Source organism: Lactuca saligna, chromosome 4 (assembly GCF_052625555.1).
Source record: "Lactuca saligna cultivar CGN05327 chromosome 4, ASM5262555v1, whole genome shotgun sequence".
Classification (NCBI taxonomy): domain Eukaryota; kingdom Viridiplantae; phylum Streptophyta; class Magnoliopsida; order Asterales; family Asteraceae; genus Lactuca; species Lactuca saligna.
In genome coordinates, this window is record NC_136420.1 from 9,032,657 (window position 1) to 9,054,910 (window position 22,254).

At 38.8% G+C, this 22,254-nt stretch overlaps 1 protein-coding gene across 1 annotated transcript; it reads left to right on the top strand.

The window, feature by feature from the left end:
- The first annotated feature begins 289 nt into the window (after positions 1–289).
- On the top strand, positions 290–880 carry LOC145039257 (uncharacterized). Its single transcript, XM_078987333.1, has one exon. The coding sequence runs from the start codon at positions 290–292 to the stop codon at positions 878–880; it is 591 nt and encodes a 196-aa protein (XP_078843459.1).
- The last annotated feature ends 21,374 nt before the right edge of the window (positions 881–22,254 follow it).

Sequence of the window (22,254 nt, forward strand, 5' to 3'; positions counted from 1 at the left end):
TCAAGATCAAGATCAACAATCAACGGGTCGGTTTTACTTTTATGTCTTGTGGTTAATTCGTCCAATAACAGGACAGTCTTCTTCTACCTTTCTTATAATCAGATCTAATCGAGAAGGATAGATCTGATTTCTAGATGAAACTTGGTAAATATAATAATAATAATTGGATCTATTATTCGCAACTAATCGACATATAATTCTCAATATTATTTTTTGGTTTCCTTGCGCGTCTATTAGTTTGTTTTACAACATTCTTAAAGGTTTTTACTTGTGATAAATCAACAGACTAATGGACACTACTGCTAGCCTCCACTTCATGAACCAAGAGTTTGCCAAACTTGACCAATTCGATGGTCAGAACTACACTCGTTGGGCCGAAAAGGTCAGGTTCATGCTTCATGTCTTGAAGCTCTCCTTTGTGTTGGACCCAAAACTGGCACCAATTCCTGATGATCCAATTCCCAAGGAGGGGGAATCTATAGACCCAGCGGTCATTACAGAACTGGAGAAGCAAAGGATTCTGCGTAGAGAATCCGAGGAATTATGTGTGGGTCACATCAAGAATTCCCTATCTGATCGGCTCTATGATCTTTACTCACCAGTCAAAGATCCAAAAGAGCTATGGAATGCGTTGGAACTTAAGTACAAGGCACATGAGGGAGGTAGTAACAAGTACCTTGTGTCCAAGTACCTTGAGTTTCAAATGGTTGATGACAAATCGATTATGGAGCAAGTGCAGGAACTCCAAGTCATGGTCAACAAGTTGAATGCACTCACCATCTCTCTTCCAGAACTCTTTCAAGTTGGTGTGATCATCGCAAAACTGCCACCCTCGTGGAAAGATTTCTCTAAGAGAATGATGCACAAATCTGAGGACTAATCCTTGGATGATCTGATGAAACACCTCCGCATTGAGGAGGAAACTCGCATCAGGGACAAGTGAGGTAAAGTTGGACAAAGTGTGTATCAAGTGTCAGCTGGGAGTTCTAGCCACAAAGGCAATTCTAGGGGACAAAACAAGAAGAACTTTGGACCCAAGAAACAAAGCTTCAAGAAACCGGGTCATCAGAATCCCAACTCAAAGCCAAAAAGGGCCGGTCCTTGCCACATCTTTGGAGAGATGGGGCACTATGCGAGAGAATGCAAAGATCGCAAATCAGTACCGGTTGCACACGCAGTCGAGAAGGTGACTGACATGGTGGCTAGTGTGAACCTTGGAGAGATTTTCATGATCTCCTCTCTTACTCGAGCAATCTGTGCTCGAGGTTGGTTTGTGGACACTGGAGCCACTGTGCATGTTTGTGGGCATCGAGAGAGATTTAACACCTACCAACCCAAGCCACAAGGGACGGTTGTCATCTATGCTGATGGCCACAGAGCTGAAGTTCTAGGAAAGGGTGATGTTCAGTTGAAGTTCACACGTGGTGAATGGGTGACTCTTCGAGATGTTCTTCATGTTCCCACTATCTCGAAGGGTTTGGTTTCTGAGGACAAGTTTGACAAGGGTGGGTTCAAGATGGTGCTTGAGAGAGGCAAAATTGTGATCACTAAAGGCAGAAGACATGTTGGGAGAGCGAACAATACTTCGGGAATATATCGCTTGTGTCTTAGTGATGAGGGTAATATGAGTGGTCCTAGTGTTGAGAGTGGTGTTTCTAGTGTTGCTAGTGTGTCGAGTGTTGGTAATGATGTAATTGATGGATTGGTTGCTAATGTGAATGAAGTGAACTTTTGTGGTTATATTGTTTGTTCAATTTCTTTATGGCATAAACGTTTAGCTCAAACTAATGTTAAAAACATTGAAAAAAAAATGCAAACTAAAGGTATGTTAAAATATGACACAAAAGATTTTGAAAAATGTGAAACATGTGTAAAATCAAAGTTCACTAAGAAACCATTTCCATCAGTTAAGAGAAACACTTCATTACTTGAGTTGATTCATTATGATATATGTGGGTTAAATGGAATCCTTACTCGAGGAGGAAAAAGGTATTTCATCACATTTTGTGATGACTTCAGTAGATATCTACATGTTTATTTGCTGAGATCAAAAGATTAAGCTTTTGATGAATTTAAACGATATAAGGCTGAGGTCGAAAATCAACTTGAAAGACCCATCAAAATTCTTCGCTCAGATAGAGGTGGAGAATATTTCAACCTAGAGTTTGACACATTCTGCGAAGAGAATGGAATTAAACATGAGAGAACATCACCATACACTCCCAAACAGAATGGTTTAGCTGAAAGAAAGAACCGAACCCTTTGTGAGATGGTCAACTGTATGTTGAACCAATCGGGTCAACCAAACAATCTGTGGGGGGAAGCACTATTGACTGCTTGTTATGTTCGTAATAGGATCACTAGTCGTGTGATTCCTATAAGTCCTTATGAGTTGTGGAAAGGTAGAAAGCCTAACCTAGACTATTTGAAAGTGTGGGGGTGTGTTGCTTATTATCGGACTCCCGATCCTAAGCGAACCAAATCGGGAGCACGAGCTAATAAGAGTATATTTATTGGATATGCTCAAAATAGCAAGGCTTACCGGTTACTAGATATTGATTCAGGTGTTGTTGTGGAATCCAGAGATGTGGAATTCTTTGAGGACAAGTTTTCTAAGGATGAAGAAAACTCTAGTCATACAACACCTACAAGTACCTCTCGAGAAATACTCCCACCTCCTCCCATTGTGGAGGAACCAAGGAGAAGTACTAGGGCTAGAACTGAGAAAACCTTTGGAGAAGATTTCTATTCTTATTTGGTCGAAGGAACACAAAAGAAAGTGACGAGAGAGGTCATCTTTTCAATTAATTTGGATGATGATCCTAAGACCTTTACTGAAGCCATGACGTCTCGGGATGCTCCTCTGTGGAAGGAAGCAATCAATGACGAAATGGATTCAATTATGGGTAATGGAACTTGGGAGTTAGCTGATCTACCCAAGGGGAGAAGACCCATAGGATCCAAATGGATATTCAAGAAGAAATATCATCCTGATGGATCCATATATGCCTATAAAGCAAGGTTGGTTACAAAGGGATATAGGCAGCAAGAAGGGATCGATTATTTTGATACCTATGCCCCAGTTGCTAGAATTAGTTCAATTAGAACTCTCATAGCAATATCAGCTTTGAAAGGATTGTACATTCATCAAATGGATGTGAAGACAGCCTTTCTGAATGGTTTTCTCAAAGAGGAGATTTACCTGGAGCAATCTGAAGGTTTCGTAATACCTGGACAAGAAAACAAAGTATGTAGACTTGTTAAGTCTTTGTATGGGTTGAAACAAGCTCCCAAACAGTGGCATGAGAGATTTGACACCACTGTGACTGCATTTGGTTTTCAGCACAACAGTGCTGACAGGTGTATTTATTCTAAATATACATCTGATTATATAGTAGTTATATGTGTTGGAATAGTGTCTAAGGTTGCAACTATATTTGGCAAGTATTTGACCCGGTTATGCCTGGTCCTTTTGGGTTGCCTTCACCATAGCAACTTGACAGGATGATTTATAATGAGAGAAGAAATATTATTAATATATTATGAGAATAATATAAGGAATAATATTATTATTATAAGTCATAAATTAATTAGGAATTAATTTGGTGACTTAAAGAGATTAATTGAATAAAGGGGCATAAACTGTCAATTGTATGATAGTTGTACTTTGGGCTATAATCCCTTAAGGATAAGGGGTGGACAGTTTTAGGGCTTTGGATAGACCTAGAAATCGTCCAATGCTTATCATAAGAAGGATTGGATTGCTTAGGGCCTAAGTTATCCAATTAGGGTTTAAGGGTGAAACCCTAGGAGCCTTACAAGTATAAATAGACCCAAGGGGTCAAGGAAATCGGCACTCTTGTCTTTGGAAGAACCCTGGCCGACTTCCTGCCCTCTCCCCTCTCTCTCCAATCATCCTCTTGCTAAGTTGGTGTTTGTAAGCCATTAGAGGAGTGACAATTGTGACTCTAAGCTCTAAGAACAAGAAGATTCAAGCAAGCAACTTAAGGTAATCTTCAAGATCTGTTTTCTGTTATTATACTCGAATTATCATTAGAAGACTTGGATACAATGCATGTTTAATTAGAGAAACCTAGATCCAAACATTAGGGTTTGTATGTGCACATAGGAATGTTCATATGGCTAAAACCCATCAGTGGTATCAGAGCCTTGATTGGTTTCTATTGAATTGATGCATTGGTTGCTTGATTGTTGCTTGCAAAATTCGAATTTTATCATTCTGCCTGATGAACTCGGCGAGTTCCATAGTGGACTCGGCGAGTAGGCCTCAACTCGGCGAGTCCATTGTGGTACTCGGTGAGTTCGAGCATCAGAAAGAGCTAATTTCGGGATTTCTTGCTGTTTATCTTTTGTAAACTTACCTTAATCTTAATGGGTCAATATAAATCCAATTTTAATATATATTTGAGTATATTCTTGACCTAATTAAAGATATTTATCAATTAATTAAATAATAATTTCCTTATGTGATAATTGATTAATTATTTTAATTAAATTGGTAAATTGTTTTGCAAGAAATAATTAAATAAATCAAATATGGATAATTATGTGATTAAATGTTAATTTGAATTATTTGTTATTTGATCCCTTATGTTTTTAAAAGTTTAAAACTTGTCCTCAAGTTTTGAAATTTATGTTTTGTGATTAAAATTTTAATTTAGACAATTTAAATTTCAAACCTTAGAATTTTACAAGTTTAAAATTCAACCCTATACTAATATAATATTACAAGATTAATATATATATATATATATATATATATATATATATATATACACACATATATGTATATGTATATGTATAATTAAAATGCTAATCTTACCGTTAGTAGGCCTCATTCACGAAGCCGGTCTATAAGGTGGGTATAAGGTTGCGGCCTATAAAATGGCGCTTAATGGGTGTACACTCACACCCACCGCTTGCTTGATCGGTGGGGGGTCGTTAGCCGAACAGGTAGGATAGGGCAACCTCATCTCCTCATTAAAAGTATAATATGAAATACAAGGTAACTACATGTTTTTCCAAAAATTCCCAATCCTAGTTACTTTAGGAAAAGTGAATTGATGCAATCCCATGAAATTACACTTTGCACCCTTGCTAAGAAGTTAGTGGAGCGTGTGTGGTTTACCGGCACACTAATTGGTTCTAAGCAAAGGTGGCAAAGGGTGATTCATTGTTTATCATAGTTCGATCGAGCGTGTGTGGTTTACCGACACATCGAATAGGTGATTGTTACAATGAAGGCACCATGTACATTTGCATGGTAATTCACACCCACTTTGTGATCCTCGGTATCCCAGTTACAAACGTGAGGGGCATATCGAGATTTAAACATGCCATTGAAATGTTCAATGAATCCCATCCAAACCTAGGTATTCTCAATACATTTGGAACTTAAAGTTAGGTTTTCATGGTGGAGAATTAGTGAATCGTCATCCACTTACCTTCAAATTGTTTGCATGTTAGATTACGGCATCCCTTTTCTAATATGTAAATAATGTTGTTGGATCCTAGCCCTAATATTTCTTATTGGGTGATTATTAGGGATTCAAATTCTAATCAATCTTTGTCCTTTCTATTTGTAGATGTCGAACGCGAACAATGTTGGTGCTAGTTCATTCACATTGATGAGCCTTTGCCAAAAGGTGACATTTGATGGAACGAACTTTAGCGAATGGATAAGATACATTCACACAATTGCTCGCTATGAGGACAAGGAGTATGTCCTCGACAAAAAGCTCGAGAAGATCAATCCAGAAATCGCTACTCCGGCGGAAATGGCTGCTTTTGAAACTCATGAGCATGATGCGACGAAGGGGAGATACCATCAAAACGCGAGGCAGGAGCGTTACGAGATTTTCACTAACATGATCTCCGCTAAAATGGGACATGGAGAATCTCTAACCGTACACTTGCAAAAGATGCAAAGGTATGTCGATCGTCTACGCAAGTTGAATGTTGACTTTGGGGAAGACTTGGCTATCGACATGGTCCTTCACTCCTTGCCTCCGTGTTACAACCAATATAGGATGACCTACCACATGAACAAGGAAGAGGTCACCCTAAGCAAACTCCAAGGTCTCCTTAGGGTTGCTGAAAGCAACTTCAAGGATGAGTCTGTTGCACCAACTCCCAATCCACCCGCTGCTCCTGTTTTGGCCATTGGGCAGGGAAAAGATAAGAAGAGGAAGGTCCCGTCTAAGAGCCACTGCAAGGGAAAGTCCCGAGATGGTTCCTCTTCTAGTGGGACCAAAGTTGATCCTGCAAAGCCTAACCCTAACCCGAAGGAGTCAGAGTGCCACCATTGCCATAAAATAGGGCATTGGAAGAGAAGCTACCCAGAATACCTGCAAGCTATCAGGGAAGGAAAGATCAAGCCGTCTTTCACAGGTATTTATACAATTAAATCTAATGATTCATCTCATGCTATTTCTTGGGTCCTCGATACCGGTTGTGGTTACCACATTTGTTCTGAATTGCAGGGACTAAGAAGAAATAGGGATGTGGAGCATGGAAGAATAAATCTAATCATGGGGAACAGAACATCGTCGCCTGTGACCAAGATTGGAGTGTATTCTTTAGTTCTTAGGAATGGTTTATGTTTAGATTTGAACAATTGTTGCTATTCGCCAGAAATGGCAAGAAACATCATTTCATTTCATGGTTTGTTTAGACAAGGATTTAGATTTTCTTTTAATAATGAGAATGGTTCTATTTATGCTTATCTAAATGGTGTCTTATATTTTGAAGCAATACCATGTAATGGAATTTATGAAACTGTTATGATTATAGATAACTTAGGAAATGATGTTTTATGCATGGATTCTTCCAATAGTATGGATAGAGCATTCTTGTGGCATTGTCGTCTTGGACATGTCAACAAGAAACGCATAGCCCAACTCCAAAAGGATGGAGTGTTGGAGTCATTCGACCTTAGGGAAGATGACACATGCGAATCTTGTTTACTTGGAAAGATGTCCAAGTCACCCTTCACTAGCACATGTGAAAGGGGTGATCGAGGGTTTATTGGACCTAATACATACCGATGTATGTGGACCCTTTAGATCAACCACAAAGGATGGGAACCGCTTCTATGTGACTTTTAATGATGACTATAGTAGATATGGGTGTATCTACTTAATCAAGCAAAAGTCAGAAACATTTGAAAAGTTCAAAGAGTTCAAGAATGAAGTGGAGAATCAATTGGGTAGGAAAATCAAGATGCTTTGATCCGATCGAGGAAGAGAGTACCTAAGTCTTGAAGTCCACGACTATCTAAAAGAGTGTGGAATAGTTTCACAATTGACGCCACCTAGGACACCGCAGTTGAATGGTGTGGCAGAAAGGCGTAATCGAACCTTGTTAGACATGGTCCGCTCTATGATGAGTCGTGCTTCGCTATCTATCTCATTCTGGGGGTATGCCTTAGAGACTGCCACCCATATCCTTAACCAAGTCCCTACTAAGAAGTTTGCCAAAACACCTCACGAGATGTGGGCAGGGAAAGCTCCCTCATTAGCACATATCAAGGTTTGGGGTTGCGAGGCTTTCGTAAGACGAGATACTCACGACAAGCTCGAACCTCGTAGTGAGTGATGTATTTTCATCGGCTACCCGCAGAAATCCTTTGGATATCTTTTCTATAGACCGAAGGATAATGTTGTCTTCATTGCGAGGAGAGGAGTTTTCCGAGAGCGAGAACTCATAAGCCAAGGAGACAGTGGGAGGCAAATCGAGCTTGAAGAGATTCAAGAATCGATTGATGAAGGAACCTCTACCGCTGGCACTCAACCCGAGGAGGAAACTCCGATTGAACCTATTGACCAGTCCTTACCTCTTAGACGTTCCGAAAGAGTTAGAGTTCAACCCCAGTTTTATGGTTTTTATATTACTACCGAAGGGGACACGTATATTAGTGATGGTACACTAATAAATCTAGATGAACCTAATAGCTTTAAGGAAGCCATGGCAGACCCAGAGTCTGCAAAATGGAAAGAGGCAATGGACAGCGAGATCCAGTCCATGTATGACAACCAAGTTTGGAATTTGGTTGATAATGTGCCCGGATGTAAGACCGTTGGGTGCAAATAGATCTTCAAGACGAAGACCGACATGGATAGAAATGTACACACATATAAGGCGCGATTGGTTGCGAAGGGCTTTACTCAAACTCCCGGAGTTGACTATGATGAGACCTTCTCACCAGTTGCGAAGATAAAATCTATTAGAGTGACGCTAGCAATTGCCGCATTTCATGATTATGATATTTGGCAAATGGATGTCAAGACCGCTTTCCTTAATGGGAAATTGGCTGAGGATGTTTACATGGCTCATCCAGAGGGTTTTGTTGATCCGAAGCATCCAAATAGAGTGTGTAAGCTTGAGAAGTCCATTTATGGACTTAAGCAAGCGTCTCGCAGATGGAATCTTTGCTTCGATGAAAAAGTCAAAGAGTTTGGATTTGTATGAAGCGAAGATGAATCGTGTGTATATGTCAAAGCCAGTGGGAGCATAGTTAGCTTTCTCGTTCTTTATGTCGATGACATACTACTCATAGGAAACGACATCCCGACTCTGTAGGAGGTTAAGTCCTGGCTCGGGAAGTGCTTCGCTATGAAGGACCTCGGAGAAGCTTCCTATATCTTGGGAATAAGGATAGTAAGAGAACGAAGTAAGAGACTAATAGGACTTAGTCAGAACACTTACTTAGATAACGTACTAAAACGTTTTAGTGTGGAAAATTCGAAGAAGGGAGAATTACCGATACAAAGTAATGCCAAGTTGAGTAAGACTCAAATTCCGAGTACCGAATCCAAAATAACAGAAATGAGCCGAGTACCATACGCTTCCGCAGTTGGCTCAATCATGTATGCTATGACTTTTACTCTCCCTGATGTAGCCTTTTCTTTGAGCATGGTTAGTAGATATCAAGGGAACCCTAGCAGAGCCCATTGGATTGCGGTCAAGAATATCCTTAAGTACCTTCGGAGGACTAAAGAATGGTTTTTAGTCCTCCGAGGGAGTGATGACTTGACGGTGTGAGGGTACAGTAACGCCAACTTTCAAACCGACAGGGACAACTACCGTTCGCAGTCGGGCTGGGTCTTTACCCTTAATGGAGGAGCAGTAACTTGGAAGAGTTCCAAGCAGGAAACCGTAGCTGATTCAACGTGCGAATCAGAGTACATTGCAGCGAGCGAAGCGTCAAAGGAGGAAATATGGTTAAAGAACTTCATTGGTGATCTTGGAATTGTGCCTACCATCAAAGAGCCTATGGAGATTTTCTGTGATAATGAAGGAGCGGTTGCCTTGACCAAAGAACCGAGGGATCATGGTAGATCTCATCATATCGACAGAAAATATCATTTCATTAGACATCGAGTAGAAGAAGGACACCGCGTGGTGAAGAGGATATCATCAGAAGATAACCCAGCAGATCCGCTTACGATGGGACTGAGTAGGGTTAAGCATTTGCAGCATGCTAGGAGTATTGGGCTGAGAGATGATATTAGATTAGATTAGATGATTTTTGAAACTTGTAATCGATAAATGTAATTTAACATTTGATGAATAAATAAAGGAGTATTATTTATAAGTAAAGTTACTGTCTTATGTTAAATATTTAACTATTGTTTCACTTTGCATGTTTTGACTTCCAGAATAATTGAGTTTATTAAGAATAATCGAATTATTCAAAATTGTCCACAATCATTCATATGTTGGAAGTAGGTATGAATGAAGATTGTCATGAATTGGTATGTAGATTGTCTGAATGGTATTCGACATAGCAAAAGTTAGCTGCAACATTCATGAGTGCTTATGAACTAGTTTTGAGCATTGGAACAAACCCGCGCTTGCTAGAATCACCTTATGGAATGTGATAAAAAAAAGGTGATCGCAAGATGATAATATCATATGGTCTTAAAACCTAGATATATGGTTTGTTATTTGTTAATTGGTTGTTCATTGATAATGCGAAACCGCATCAGTAACTTGATGTTATAAAACGCATTGTTGTGTATAGTTGATTAATGAATAAGTAAATGCATATAAGTCGAAGTTTATCTGTTACTTTTATTCTAAGAGGGTAAATGCGATATCTCGGCCGCTCGATGATTTGATTTGACTTATGTGCCGAGCCCGGTCAGAACTAAATTGATGTGTTCGATTAAGTTCTATGTTAAATAAATCTGAGATCGAGAAACCAAATGCTAGACAATTGGTTCCACATAAATGTCAGCATGATATCTGAACAGAGGACTATACGATCCCTTATCTAAAGGACAAGATTGATAAGATCAGAGTTTGACGGCGTCTTTGAGAGCTACGATTGCTAATAAGATTATGCTTGTGTATATAGTTACTAGACTTATCCAAGTGGGAGACTGTTGGAATAGTGTCTAAGGCTGCAACTATATTTGGCAAGTATTTGACCCGGTTATGCATGGTCCTTTTGGGTTGCCTTCACCATAGCAACTTGACAGGATGATTTATAATGAGAGAAGAAATATTATTTGATATATTATGAGAATAATATAAGGAATAATATTATTATTATAAGTCATAAATTAATTAGGAATTAATTTGGTGACTTAAAGAGATTACTTGAATAAAGGGGCATAAACTGTCAATTGTATGATAGTTGTACTTTGAGCTATAATCCCTTAAGGATAAGGGGTGGATGGTTTTAGGGCTTTGGATAGACCTAGAAATCGTCCAAGGCTTATCATAAGAAGGATTGGATTTCTTAGGGCCTAAGTTATCCAATTAGGGTTTAAGGGTGAAACCCTAGGAGCCTTAGAAGTATAAATAGACCCAAGGGGTCAAGGAAATCGGCACTCTTGTCTTTGGAAGAACCCTGGCCGACTTCTTGCCCTCTCCCCTCTCTCTCAAATCATCCTCTTGCTAAGTTGGTGTTTGTAAGCCATTAGAGGAGTGACATTGTGACTCTAAGCTTCAAGAACAAGAAGATTCAAGCAAGCAACTTAAGGTAATCTTCATGATCTATTTTCTTATGTTATTATACTAGAATTATCATTAGAAGACTTGGATACAATGCATGTTCAATTAGAGAAACCTAGATCCAAGCATTAGGGTTTGTATGTGTACATAGGAATGTTCATATGGCTAAAACCCATCAATATGTCTTTATGTTGATGATATGTTGATCATTGGCACTCACCTAGAAGGTATTATTGAGATGAACAAATACCTGTCCTCGAACTTTAAGATGAAAGATCTGGGAGAAGTAGATACTATTCTTGGTATCAAGGTGAAGAGGATAGGTGGTCAGATTTCTCTGAGTCAATATCATTACATAGAGAAAATTCTGACAAAGTTTCAACATTTGAACATTAAGGAATTCAATACTCCTTTTGATTCAAGTGTAAAATTGAAGGTGAATTCTGGTCGAGCAGTGGCTCAACTAGAATATGCTAGTGCAGTAGGAAGTATGATGTATGCTACTCACTGCACGCGACCTGACATCGCATTCCCTGTAAGCAAATTGAGTCAATACAGTGTTAATCCAGGGACGGAGCACTGGAAGGCAGTGGGTAGAGTACTAGGATACCTGAGAAGGATAAGTACTTTTGAGTTGACATATTCGTCATCTAATGGAATACTTGGAGGTTATTCTGATGCCAGCTAGATTGATCACTCTAGTGATTCTAAATCAACAAGTGGTTGGATTTATACTCTAGCTGGTGGTGCTGTTTCTTGGGCGAGTAAGAAACATACATGCATAGCTCATTCAACGATGGAAGCAGAGCTAATTGCCTTAGCAGTAGCAGGCAAAGAGGCAGAGTGGATTCGAGATCTACTTATAGATATTCGTTTGTAGGATATTCCGATGCCTTCAATACCTATGTACTGTGACAGTGAGGCCACACTGTCTAAAGTATATAATGCAATATATAATGGGAAGTCAAGACATGTAGGTCTGCGTCACAATTTTGTGAGACAACTAATTGAAAGTGGTACCATCAAGGTTGTCTATGTCAAGACAAGTAGGAACTTGGTAGATCCGTTTACCAAACCTCTGACGTGAGATTTGGTTACATCTACCACGAGAGCCAAGGGTCTAAAACCACAATAGAATCGTTTAGTGTTGGAAACCCAACTTGTCATTAGTGCTCCTAATTTTTCAAGTTTAAAGGGTAACAACGAAATCAATAACGATAGAAGGTACTATCATTCATGATAGATCCATGTGAGGTAGGATAGTACGTCGTTGCCGAGAATGAGGTTGAGTTACGACTCTTAACATAGTTTTGGAGACATCTAAGCAACGAAGATGTTGTAAAACTTTGCCTATATGATCTAGAGGTGGTGCCGCCTCAAGTGGAGATTAGTGGTTTATCTTCTAAAGGGTCATGAAAAGGATTTATAGCGCATGGCCATAATAGCGCTCAGGGAGAACACAAATATGACTTGTGATGTGTGGGGGTAAACCGGAGAGGTCATCTAGGTTCATGGTTTAAACCTATAAGGAAACCATTGAATCCGTCTCTTCTTGTTTGTTCTCATTAAACTAGGGTTTAATCTTCGTGACACCCGAGTGACATCATCTGTCTGAGTGAAAGGAAACTTGCCAACTTGGTGGGGGATTGTTGGAACTTTTTATATAATGGAATTGCAAGTTGGCAATTTCCTTTGTATCCCACATTGGTGGGGGGAATAAAATTTTGTGGGTTTATAAGCCTATTCCCTTGGTAAGCCTTCAAAGGCTTTAGTGGATCAAAGGAATGGGCCAAGCCCACGCGCACGCCTAGCCTAGCCTAGCACTAGCCGACACCACGAGTGCGCGAAATGGCGCGATTTAGGTGCACTTTGCACTTCGCACGACGCATCGGTCGCTGGGAGCTTTTATTTTTGACGGGTTCAGGTCAAGCCGGATTGACCGATCCGGTCAAATGGTTGTCCTATAAATACAGCTCCCTAGGAGCTGCATTAACACCTCACGAAATCTGAAAGCTCTCACCCTCTCTCTGCGTTTTTTCCCTTCTAGTTTCCAAGTAGTCGCTTTGTGTTTGTTGATTTCCAGTGCTGTTGGAATATCGATCAAGCTGCATTAAATCTTGGGGTTTTACTCTGTTGCTTACAGCCAGTACAAGCAAAGTAAAAACCTTTAAGGACGGGAGTCTGATCCGTGCAGTTGCTTCAAGATCAAGATCAGCAATCAACACGTCGGTTTTACTTTTATGTCTTGTGGTTAATTCATCCAATAACAGTACAGTCTTCTTCTACCTTTCGTATAATCAGATCTAATCGAGAAGGATAGATCTAATTTCTAGACGAAACTTGGTAAATATAATAATAATAATTGGATCTATTATTCGCAACTAATCGACATATAATTCTCAATATTATTTGTCGGTTTCCTTACTCGTCTATTAGTTTGTTTTACAACATTGTTTATTTTTTATGTGCGATGGCAGATCAACATGACGTTAAACATATTATAACATATTTTATGTAACACCGTAAATTTCAAAACAAAATTTTTGATTTTCTTATAAAACATAATTCGATTAATATTCATCAAACAACCATATTAATTATCCAATATAGGTTAATACAAAATCCCAAGATCACAATGTAAAAACTCCGAGTGTGTGTGTACAGATCAAGCCGACACCTTCCCGCGGTCGTCACTAGTACCTTAAACAATAACATCAAACACTGTAAGCATAAGGCTTAGTGAGTTCCCCAAAATACCACATATAACACATATTAGCCACTCGATGCTATAACTCTGTGGGTCCGTGCACCCAAACTCTGTGAACCCTCAGGTTCTAGCTCTGATAAACATGCACTACATAAATCACATAGAAATAATGCAGTACAACACATAACATACATAGCATACAAATATTCTATCACATAACTCTGGTTACCTACTCAAGGTAATATAGTATAGTGAGAAGACTCACCTCGTGTATCTCGGTATCTCACGAATCCTGGAAATCCCTCGTGCTCGATCCTCTGAGCTCTAATCATCCTATAACATTATTTGTTTCTAATTAACGCTTTATATCTCTAAGGTTGACTATCTATAAGAAGTCAACACAGGTCAACTCTGGTCAACGGTTAACGGTCAACGGTCAACTCTGACCGGACTCGGCGAGTACCAAGGCGACTCGCCGAGTCTAGACGTTTTCACCAACCCTATGAAATCCTCTTAATACACGTCGAGTATCCCCCCCTTTACTCGACGAGTTTCACCTGAATGAATCGCAGGGCCACCCCGACTCAACTCGCCGAGTCTCAACGATAACTCGGCGAGTCCAAGTTTGACTCAGTCCACTCGTCATCCCTCTCCAACTCACCCTGACTCACTGAGTCTACCCAAGACTCGATTGGACCACCCGCTGAGCAGTCCCAAGGCAATCTTCAAGCTACTCGCCGAGTCGGATGAACAGACTCGGCGAGTCCATGCGATGCAACCACTCCAACTCGCTTCTAAGGTCAGATCTGCTTCCAAAAACTATAGATCTGGCCTCCCTCGACTGATTCATCACGTAAAGCTCCTATCTTGGTGCTCATAACACACCCTATAGCTCAATAATGGAGTTTTTGACCTAAGGCATGAGGATTCCAATCCAAAGCCTCCATTGATTCCCAAAAATCTTGGGTAAAGGGACACTCTGGACCTCTAAGGGTCCAGATATATGGTTCCAACCTCATAAGGGACCAAAAGGACACTAAATCTTGCCATAAAAGGGTTCAACAAACCCTAAATCTAGATAAACAACAACAAACAAGAAGGTAACTCGGATTTATTACCACAAAAGTGATGCTCTAGACTCCAAACCCACAGAAGTGGCTCCTTCTTGCTTCCCTTGGCTAGCTCTTCTCCTTCCTTGCAACAATGGCACCTCCAAGGTCAAAAATGGCCTCCTACTTAGCTCCAAATGCTCACACTCGATTAGGGTTTCACTCAAGGGGCTGGTGAGCACAAATGACGGCCATTAGGTCCTTTAAATAAGTCTCAAACCCGAGAAATTAGGGTTTCATTACACAGCGCTGACTCGCCGAGTCCATATCCTGGACTCGTCGAGTCCAGGCGCGATCCCGCGTCTAAATCTGCGTCCCTACTCGGCGAGTCTGAGCTCCAACTCGCCGAGTCCCCCTCACAAATCAACAAAATACAATAAACAAGATACCTGATAAAATCCGGCTGTTACATTTTAGGTTACTGGAAGTCGTCATGGATGGCATACCTTGTTAAACATATTTCAGTTTATAATGCTTCTCTATTATAACAAACCAACAAAGATAAGTTCGTAAAAATCGAAGTGAAATTTTTTTCATCCGCCATGATAGATAGTTCATTCAGAATACCTATTGGACCCATTGCGAGGAAGTTCTAAACATCTTAACTATAAGAGTAGCTAGCCAGTTGAGTAAATAATTATAGTAAAAGATGAACTATATGGATGTAAACCCCAAGTTGAAGTTATTCAATTATGATAGGAGTGAATTCTCTTGCCAGAAAATGTGAAAAAACAACATTTGTTGTTCAAATGTGAATGTAACACTTCCATTTGCACGTGACAAGTTGGAGAATGATGGATTACACGAGGAAGTGGAATATAAAAACAATCTATGGTTTAGTGAGAGTCCCACTATAGATTATGATTATTATTATGATTATCCATGTAGTCAGAGGCTTTTGATTTCTTAACACACATTCGGTTCAGGGTTTTCTTCTAGATTTGTTTTTGGATTTTTTAGTGTTCGGGTGTAAAACCAAAAAATCAAAAATTAGAATTAATTTTCAGTTCTTGATCGGTTTTTTGTGCTTGTGAGCCTATCTTTTGTTGCATTAAACACGTAATTAATTTAATAGTTATCAGCCATAGGTGCATCTTTTTATCTTAAAATTCATAACAAATACAAAAAAAGGACCACATGACACAGTATTCTATATTTATAAACCATTAAATCTTAAACTTAGTACAAATGACTCTCTATCTAAGCCCATTATCTATACAACCAAATTTGAAATTTCAATACACTCAAGGTATAAAGTTATGTACACTTAAAATTTCGATTCAATTCCCAAACAAAGTTTCCAAAACCCTCGGCCACACTAAAAATGCAATTATTTTTAATGTACATTTTGGCTAGTGATAGGGCTGCAAACAAGCCGAGTCGAGCTTGATCCTAGCTATGCTCGTGTTGAGCTTAATTGTGTTGTGTAAAATGTGTGCTTAGTTTAGTATGTTTTATTCCGGTTTGGGTGTGTCCATTCTCAGATCCACTTAGTTATTTAGACTATTTATATTGTGCATGCATGTATCTTTAGGGTTAACATTTGAAACCCTAATGGCCATATTCACGCTGTTACAGAGAAGTTCTCAAGAATTTTTCTGGAGTCGTTAAATCAAAGCATTCGACACAATTTTGATCTTCATTGTTCTTGTCTTTAATTCACATCATTATTATAGAATCTTTCGATCTTATTTATTATTCTCACAATTGGCAACAGAGCACGAGATAGTGTAATTAATTTGCTATTCTTCAGTTGAGTTTTGCTAGGGTTTTGCATTCTTACTTAGATCTGTTCTTGTAATCTCAACTGTCTCAATCGGTTGTAGATTCTAAATCAAGATCTCAAGTTTTACCTTTGAACTCGATTCACATTTTACACATCTGGTTCTACTTTTGTTTCTGTGAATTCTAGATAAGATGGCTCATGAAGATCCACACTCTCTTTCGTACAATCTCTCAAGCAGTATTAGATCCACGACATGGATTCTAATCCTCTTTCCAGACGATTATGAAGTATGGGCGCTGCACTATATGGCATGCGATTACACAAGAGACGTATATGCATACGGATACCAAAAAGGAAATCAAAACTTTTGTTGAATACAGTACACTTCTTGTTGAACACACTGTTCCACAAGATGATAAGGATAAACTGATGAGTAATATAAAAGGAATGAGAATCATTCGATTTGCTCTTCCTCCAGACACTTTTTTGTCTTGTGAGTGCATGTCATACTGTTTCACAACTAGCATTTTGGACTAGGAAATTCTATCTATGTATGATCAATGTTTGATGTATCTTGTAACTTTAAGATTAATGCTATACATGTTATTCATTTCAAAAACAACTATTCAAATCAAAACTCACTTGTGAAGCCCAAAACCTAATTCGATACATTTCATACACTCAACTTTGGGTTGTAACCCTAATTTTCTCGGTTCAAACATCTGTTAGGTCAGGAATCATTTATTAGGCCTAATCGGCCAATAAACTCACAACTTGATTATTTTCGGTTAAGATACCTCATTTGGACCCTAATTGGACCCACATTCTCTAAGTAATTGCTTTTTGGGCCACAAAACCCTTCATGAGCCTTAATGGGCTGTAAACATCTTCTTGAACCTCAATGGGCCGAAAACCCATTTCCTTTGCCATTTTGGGCCGTAAACTATCATATGGGCTTAAATAAATCGAAAATTCCTAACGGGCCCATGTAAATTGAACCCAACATCTAATTCCTTCTTCCCTATCCACTTCTCGAAATTAATAAAAAAAGAGAAAATGAGATTATCTAAATAAGGTGACACCTCAACATTGTTTAACATATATCTAGGGTGATTAATTGCCATACTTTCATGCCCTAAGACAATATCCTTCATAAAAAAACACCTTATCCCTCCTTTTTCTTTACCTTCGGCCAAGACCTTAAACACCTTCACATCATCCATTTTCAAAAACCAAAAATTCTCTCTAGAACTCCAAGAAAATCTCATCCTTCCTCTTCAAATTTTCGTATGTGCTTGAGTGTGTGTGTGTTAAAGAGCACTTCATCAAAGATCATCATTATTGGTAAGCTACTTTCTAATCAAGGTGTTAAACTTCATTTTATGATAAGTCCCTTACTCATAAACACTCCATTTCATGATCCATGCTTCTTAGAACTCCTTAAGTTCGAAGATCTCATCAAGGGAACTTGCTAGACCGAATTCTCCTTCAATCTTCTCACCAAAACCGATCCATCAACAAAAGTGAGTTCATACCCCCTTGTTTTCGGTTTTTACTATGTTTTGGGGGAGAATACAAGTTACTTTGTGTTACATCTATGTATTTATGCATGTATGTGTGTGTTTTCATGTTATATGTTGTGAATATGTTATGAAAACATGCTAGATCTCTGCTAAACTCGAAATATCTACCATACTTGGTGATGTTTGTAAACTAAACCATCTTATGTTACCTACTATGAAGTGGAAAGGATTAAACATGCTAAAAATGTTTGAAAACTAGATAAAATCGTATAAAGGGCCATATTTGACAAAATAAACAAAAAAGTGAGGTTCTTATGTTAACTCATGCTTTTGAGAGGACCAAAAGAGTCATTTTTAAATAAAAATGGATCTTTATGATATTCATCGTTTTAAAGTGGCCAAAAGTGTAACTTTTCGCAAATGGGCTTCTATTTGGGCCTTCACGGTTTTTAATGGGCTAAATATGTCAAGTTTCACAAAAAGGGGTCTTATTTAGCAACTCACAGTTTCATGGGCCTAAAAAGGTAATTATTGACTTTTTATGGACTAAATTGTGATTTTAAACAAACATGGGCCAAAAATGTAAATTTTCGGCTAAATGGGCTGAAAATGTCATTTCCAAAAAAACTTGGTCCAAAAATGTCATTCCTATTAAAAAAATGGGTTAAAAATGTCATTTTAGACCAAATAAGCCCTTAAAAGTAAACTTCCGGTCTTAATGGGCCTAAAGTGTCATTTTTACCAATTATATGCCTTAATTGTAAATTTTTGGCTTAATGGGCCAAGAATGTCATTTTTACAAAAAGTGGGCCTTTTATGTCATTTTGGTAAATAATTGAGCTAAAACAAACAATATAATAACAAACGGGCTAATTACGTCGTTCTCATTTATATTGGGTCTTGTTTACCCATTTTCATGTTATTGAGCCTTTGTGGTCCCTTTACATGCGTATTGGGCCCGATACATTCGTTACATGTTTATTGGGCCTTAGTGACTCATTTACATGCTTATTGGGCTTGATACTTTCATTACATGTTTATTGGGCCTTAGTGATCCATTTACATGCTTGATAGGTCCTGTATACTCCTTACATGTTTATTGGGTCTTGTTAACCCATCTACATGCTCGACGAACCTTGTATACTCATTTCATGTTCATTGGGCCTTGTAACCTAAATACATACATGAAAATGTTATTTAAAACATTAAATAGTGTGGTTCAATATTCGCGTAAGCATAATTAAGGTTCTTGTGAGACATTCTTTCATTCGTACCTACTTAATGTACAACCTTCAGTCCTGTAGTTATAACCAGAGTCTCCTGGAGGGAGAGCAAGAGTTTGTGTATAGATCTATATGGGGTTAACAACTCCGCACCTGAGCTGTTCGCTACAGGTAGACTTGGCCAGTCTAGGGTGAAAAATGTCTTACCTTAAACAAGCGACGACTGAAAAACTTCATGACAGGCAGATCAATCATATCAAGCATGGTTATAAGTTATAACGACTCACATAAAAATTAACCCCACTGAAAAATTTATGGAATACATATACATTTTTGCTGTTAAAATTCTATACAAACACCATTTGGTCTTAGGTTTTTTAGACTACAACACTTTTACAAGCAGAAGATATCGGATCTTCTGGGAAACTTACATTATACATGACCTTCTACTTACAAGTGAAAATGCAAGATGTTCCTTGAATACTCTCTTTACATCTTTTTAAAACAGAAAATCACATGCTTTATTACATGATTTGATACAAAACGTTCAAACCATTTTTACAGAAAATATCGGATTTTCTGGTGTTTACAAAGTGATACAAACTTTTTATACAAATATGCTTATGACCTCACCAACATTATATATGTTGAATTTTCAAAATAACTTGTATTCTCAGGGAATCTTTAAGTAGGTTGGTCTTCAAGAACTCATGGATTTTGTTGTATTTCTGTTATCATCATACACTTATATTTTGGGAATGTAATTTGTGATCCAACACACTGATGTAAACAACGACGGTTGTATTATTGTATGTGTGATGATGATGATGTTGTCTTGATTCAGTTATTTACACCGTGATGATATTACAAGATGAAGTCACCCAAACCCCCGGACGTTTCTGCTGTTCTGGTTCGGGGGTGTGACAGATTGGTATCAGAGCAATGTTTATAGTGAATTGGTATATCTAATCATACAAGATATGCAACTATAGATACATTGGGACTAAACTACTCTGAACAAAAAGAAAATACCTAACTATGTATGCATTATTACAATAACAATAAAAGTTTATGGAGGAATTGAACATCGTGGTTAAACCCAAACAATTATTTAGTTGTATTGGGGATAAATATAGCCTGATCAACTATATTTATTCAAAATATGACCAATATGTGTTTGGGAGTGATCATGGTGGGCAATGAATCTAGAAAGTTACCTCATATCCAAATTTTTTTTAAGGAATTCAAACATAAACAATTAAAATACTATAGGAGTATAAGAGCATGTTATCCAATTTTCCTGCATTCATATAGTTATGTGCAGACTCTATGGCAGGATTGCATCACCCCAGAGATCCTTATTTCTCCAACCAGGGGAACGAAGGATGGCTAGAGCCGCAACCAAAGGAGGAACCAGAAGATGAACCCGAAGAAGGACCAACAGAACCGGTGGTGGACTCAGAGGAGGAGGAGTCTGACGGTGACGATGCAGATTACTCGGGCCCAGAGTCTGAAGTCATTAATCCACCCTACGTGGCCATGGTGCCCCCGTATAGGATGGGTCCCAACGGCCCTACGCCCCCATGGGACCATGAGATCTGGAGGTGGAGTCGACAGCAGGAGGTGCGCCCCCCATTCGGCATGAACCGGGATTATTACGATCTTAGTCACGGCGGACCTGCGGATTGAGCCCTGCCAGTGATGGTTAGGAGGACGCGTGATATAGGTGAGCAGGCACAGGCAACCGTCGGTCAGATGATTGCAATGAGAGAAGCAGTTGAGCGCGTAGAGAAACTGACTCATGAGGTGGTTAGGGACTATCATGCGAGTCAGGCAGCGTTGGAGGCCCGACTACGAGCCACCGAGCATCATCTGTCCAAATTTTAGGGTGCATCCACCTCATCATCAACACCACTAGACACTTCCCGCCACGACTAGGATCAGCTCCACCCACCAACGCTATTGTTATGGTTATCTTTTATGTACTATTATATGTAGGGCCAACTTTATGATTAAGTGACTACACTACTCATAAGGGCGTTATGTTGTCGGATTATACATGTTCTCTATGTATTGTATTCCTTTTTAAAGGCCAAATTTTCACACTCTGTACTACAAATATTATATCATTAATGAAGCAATGATGTGTTTTATTGTCATGTTGTTATCTGTTATGTGTCCTATTTTTCTTATTTCATGATATTATATGGATTCACTTATATGTACCACCGAAAATGTTACAACCTCTAGACAATAACAATGTGTTCATCGTCCTTCCATTCCATGACTGTAGATGACTAGGAGACCAATTCGCAAGAATAACAACACGACGCCACCACCACCGCCTTGGCCAACATGGGAACCTTGGCATTGGCAACGAAGGGAAAGAAGACTGCTGGAGAAGATTCCAAATCAGAACATTCGAAAAGTGAAATCTCAAAAGAAGAGAAGGCTCTTTTGGTGTTTAATTCCAAGAATTTCTATAAGATGAACTTTTCTCATTACATAAACTAGTTCAAGCTAGGTAATTTAAGTTTAGAGAAGCCTAGGGATGAGTTTTTCAAAAACTCAGGGAACGATGAGGAGAAGAAAGAAAAGAAGTTTTTGGGTGATTCAGGTTATGATTGTAATCATTGTCATGACAAAAATCACTTTGCGAAGGAGTGTGTGTTGAGGAAGCAAAATGAGAAGAGTGAAAATGAAAAGGATGAAGCCTATTATTTTAAGAAGATAGAGGAGCTTCGGAAAAAGAATATGTCAAATGCGAAGCTGACGTTGATTGTTCAAGAAGGCAGTGATGATAACAAAAGAGTTGAGGTTTGGTCTACAGCTTTGAAAGATGATGAGGTTGGGAAACCCACATATGGCGGGTGTTTTGAGCCTAAGTCAGAAGTGTAGGGATACAAAGGTAAGTGATTAGTGGTTCAGAACAGAGTTTCAGAACAAAGAGGGTATACTAAGTCTAATGATGGTGGTCGAGCAT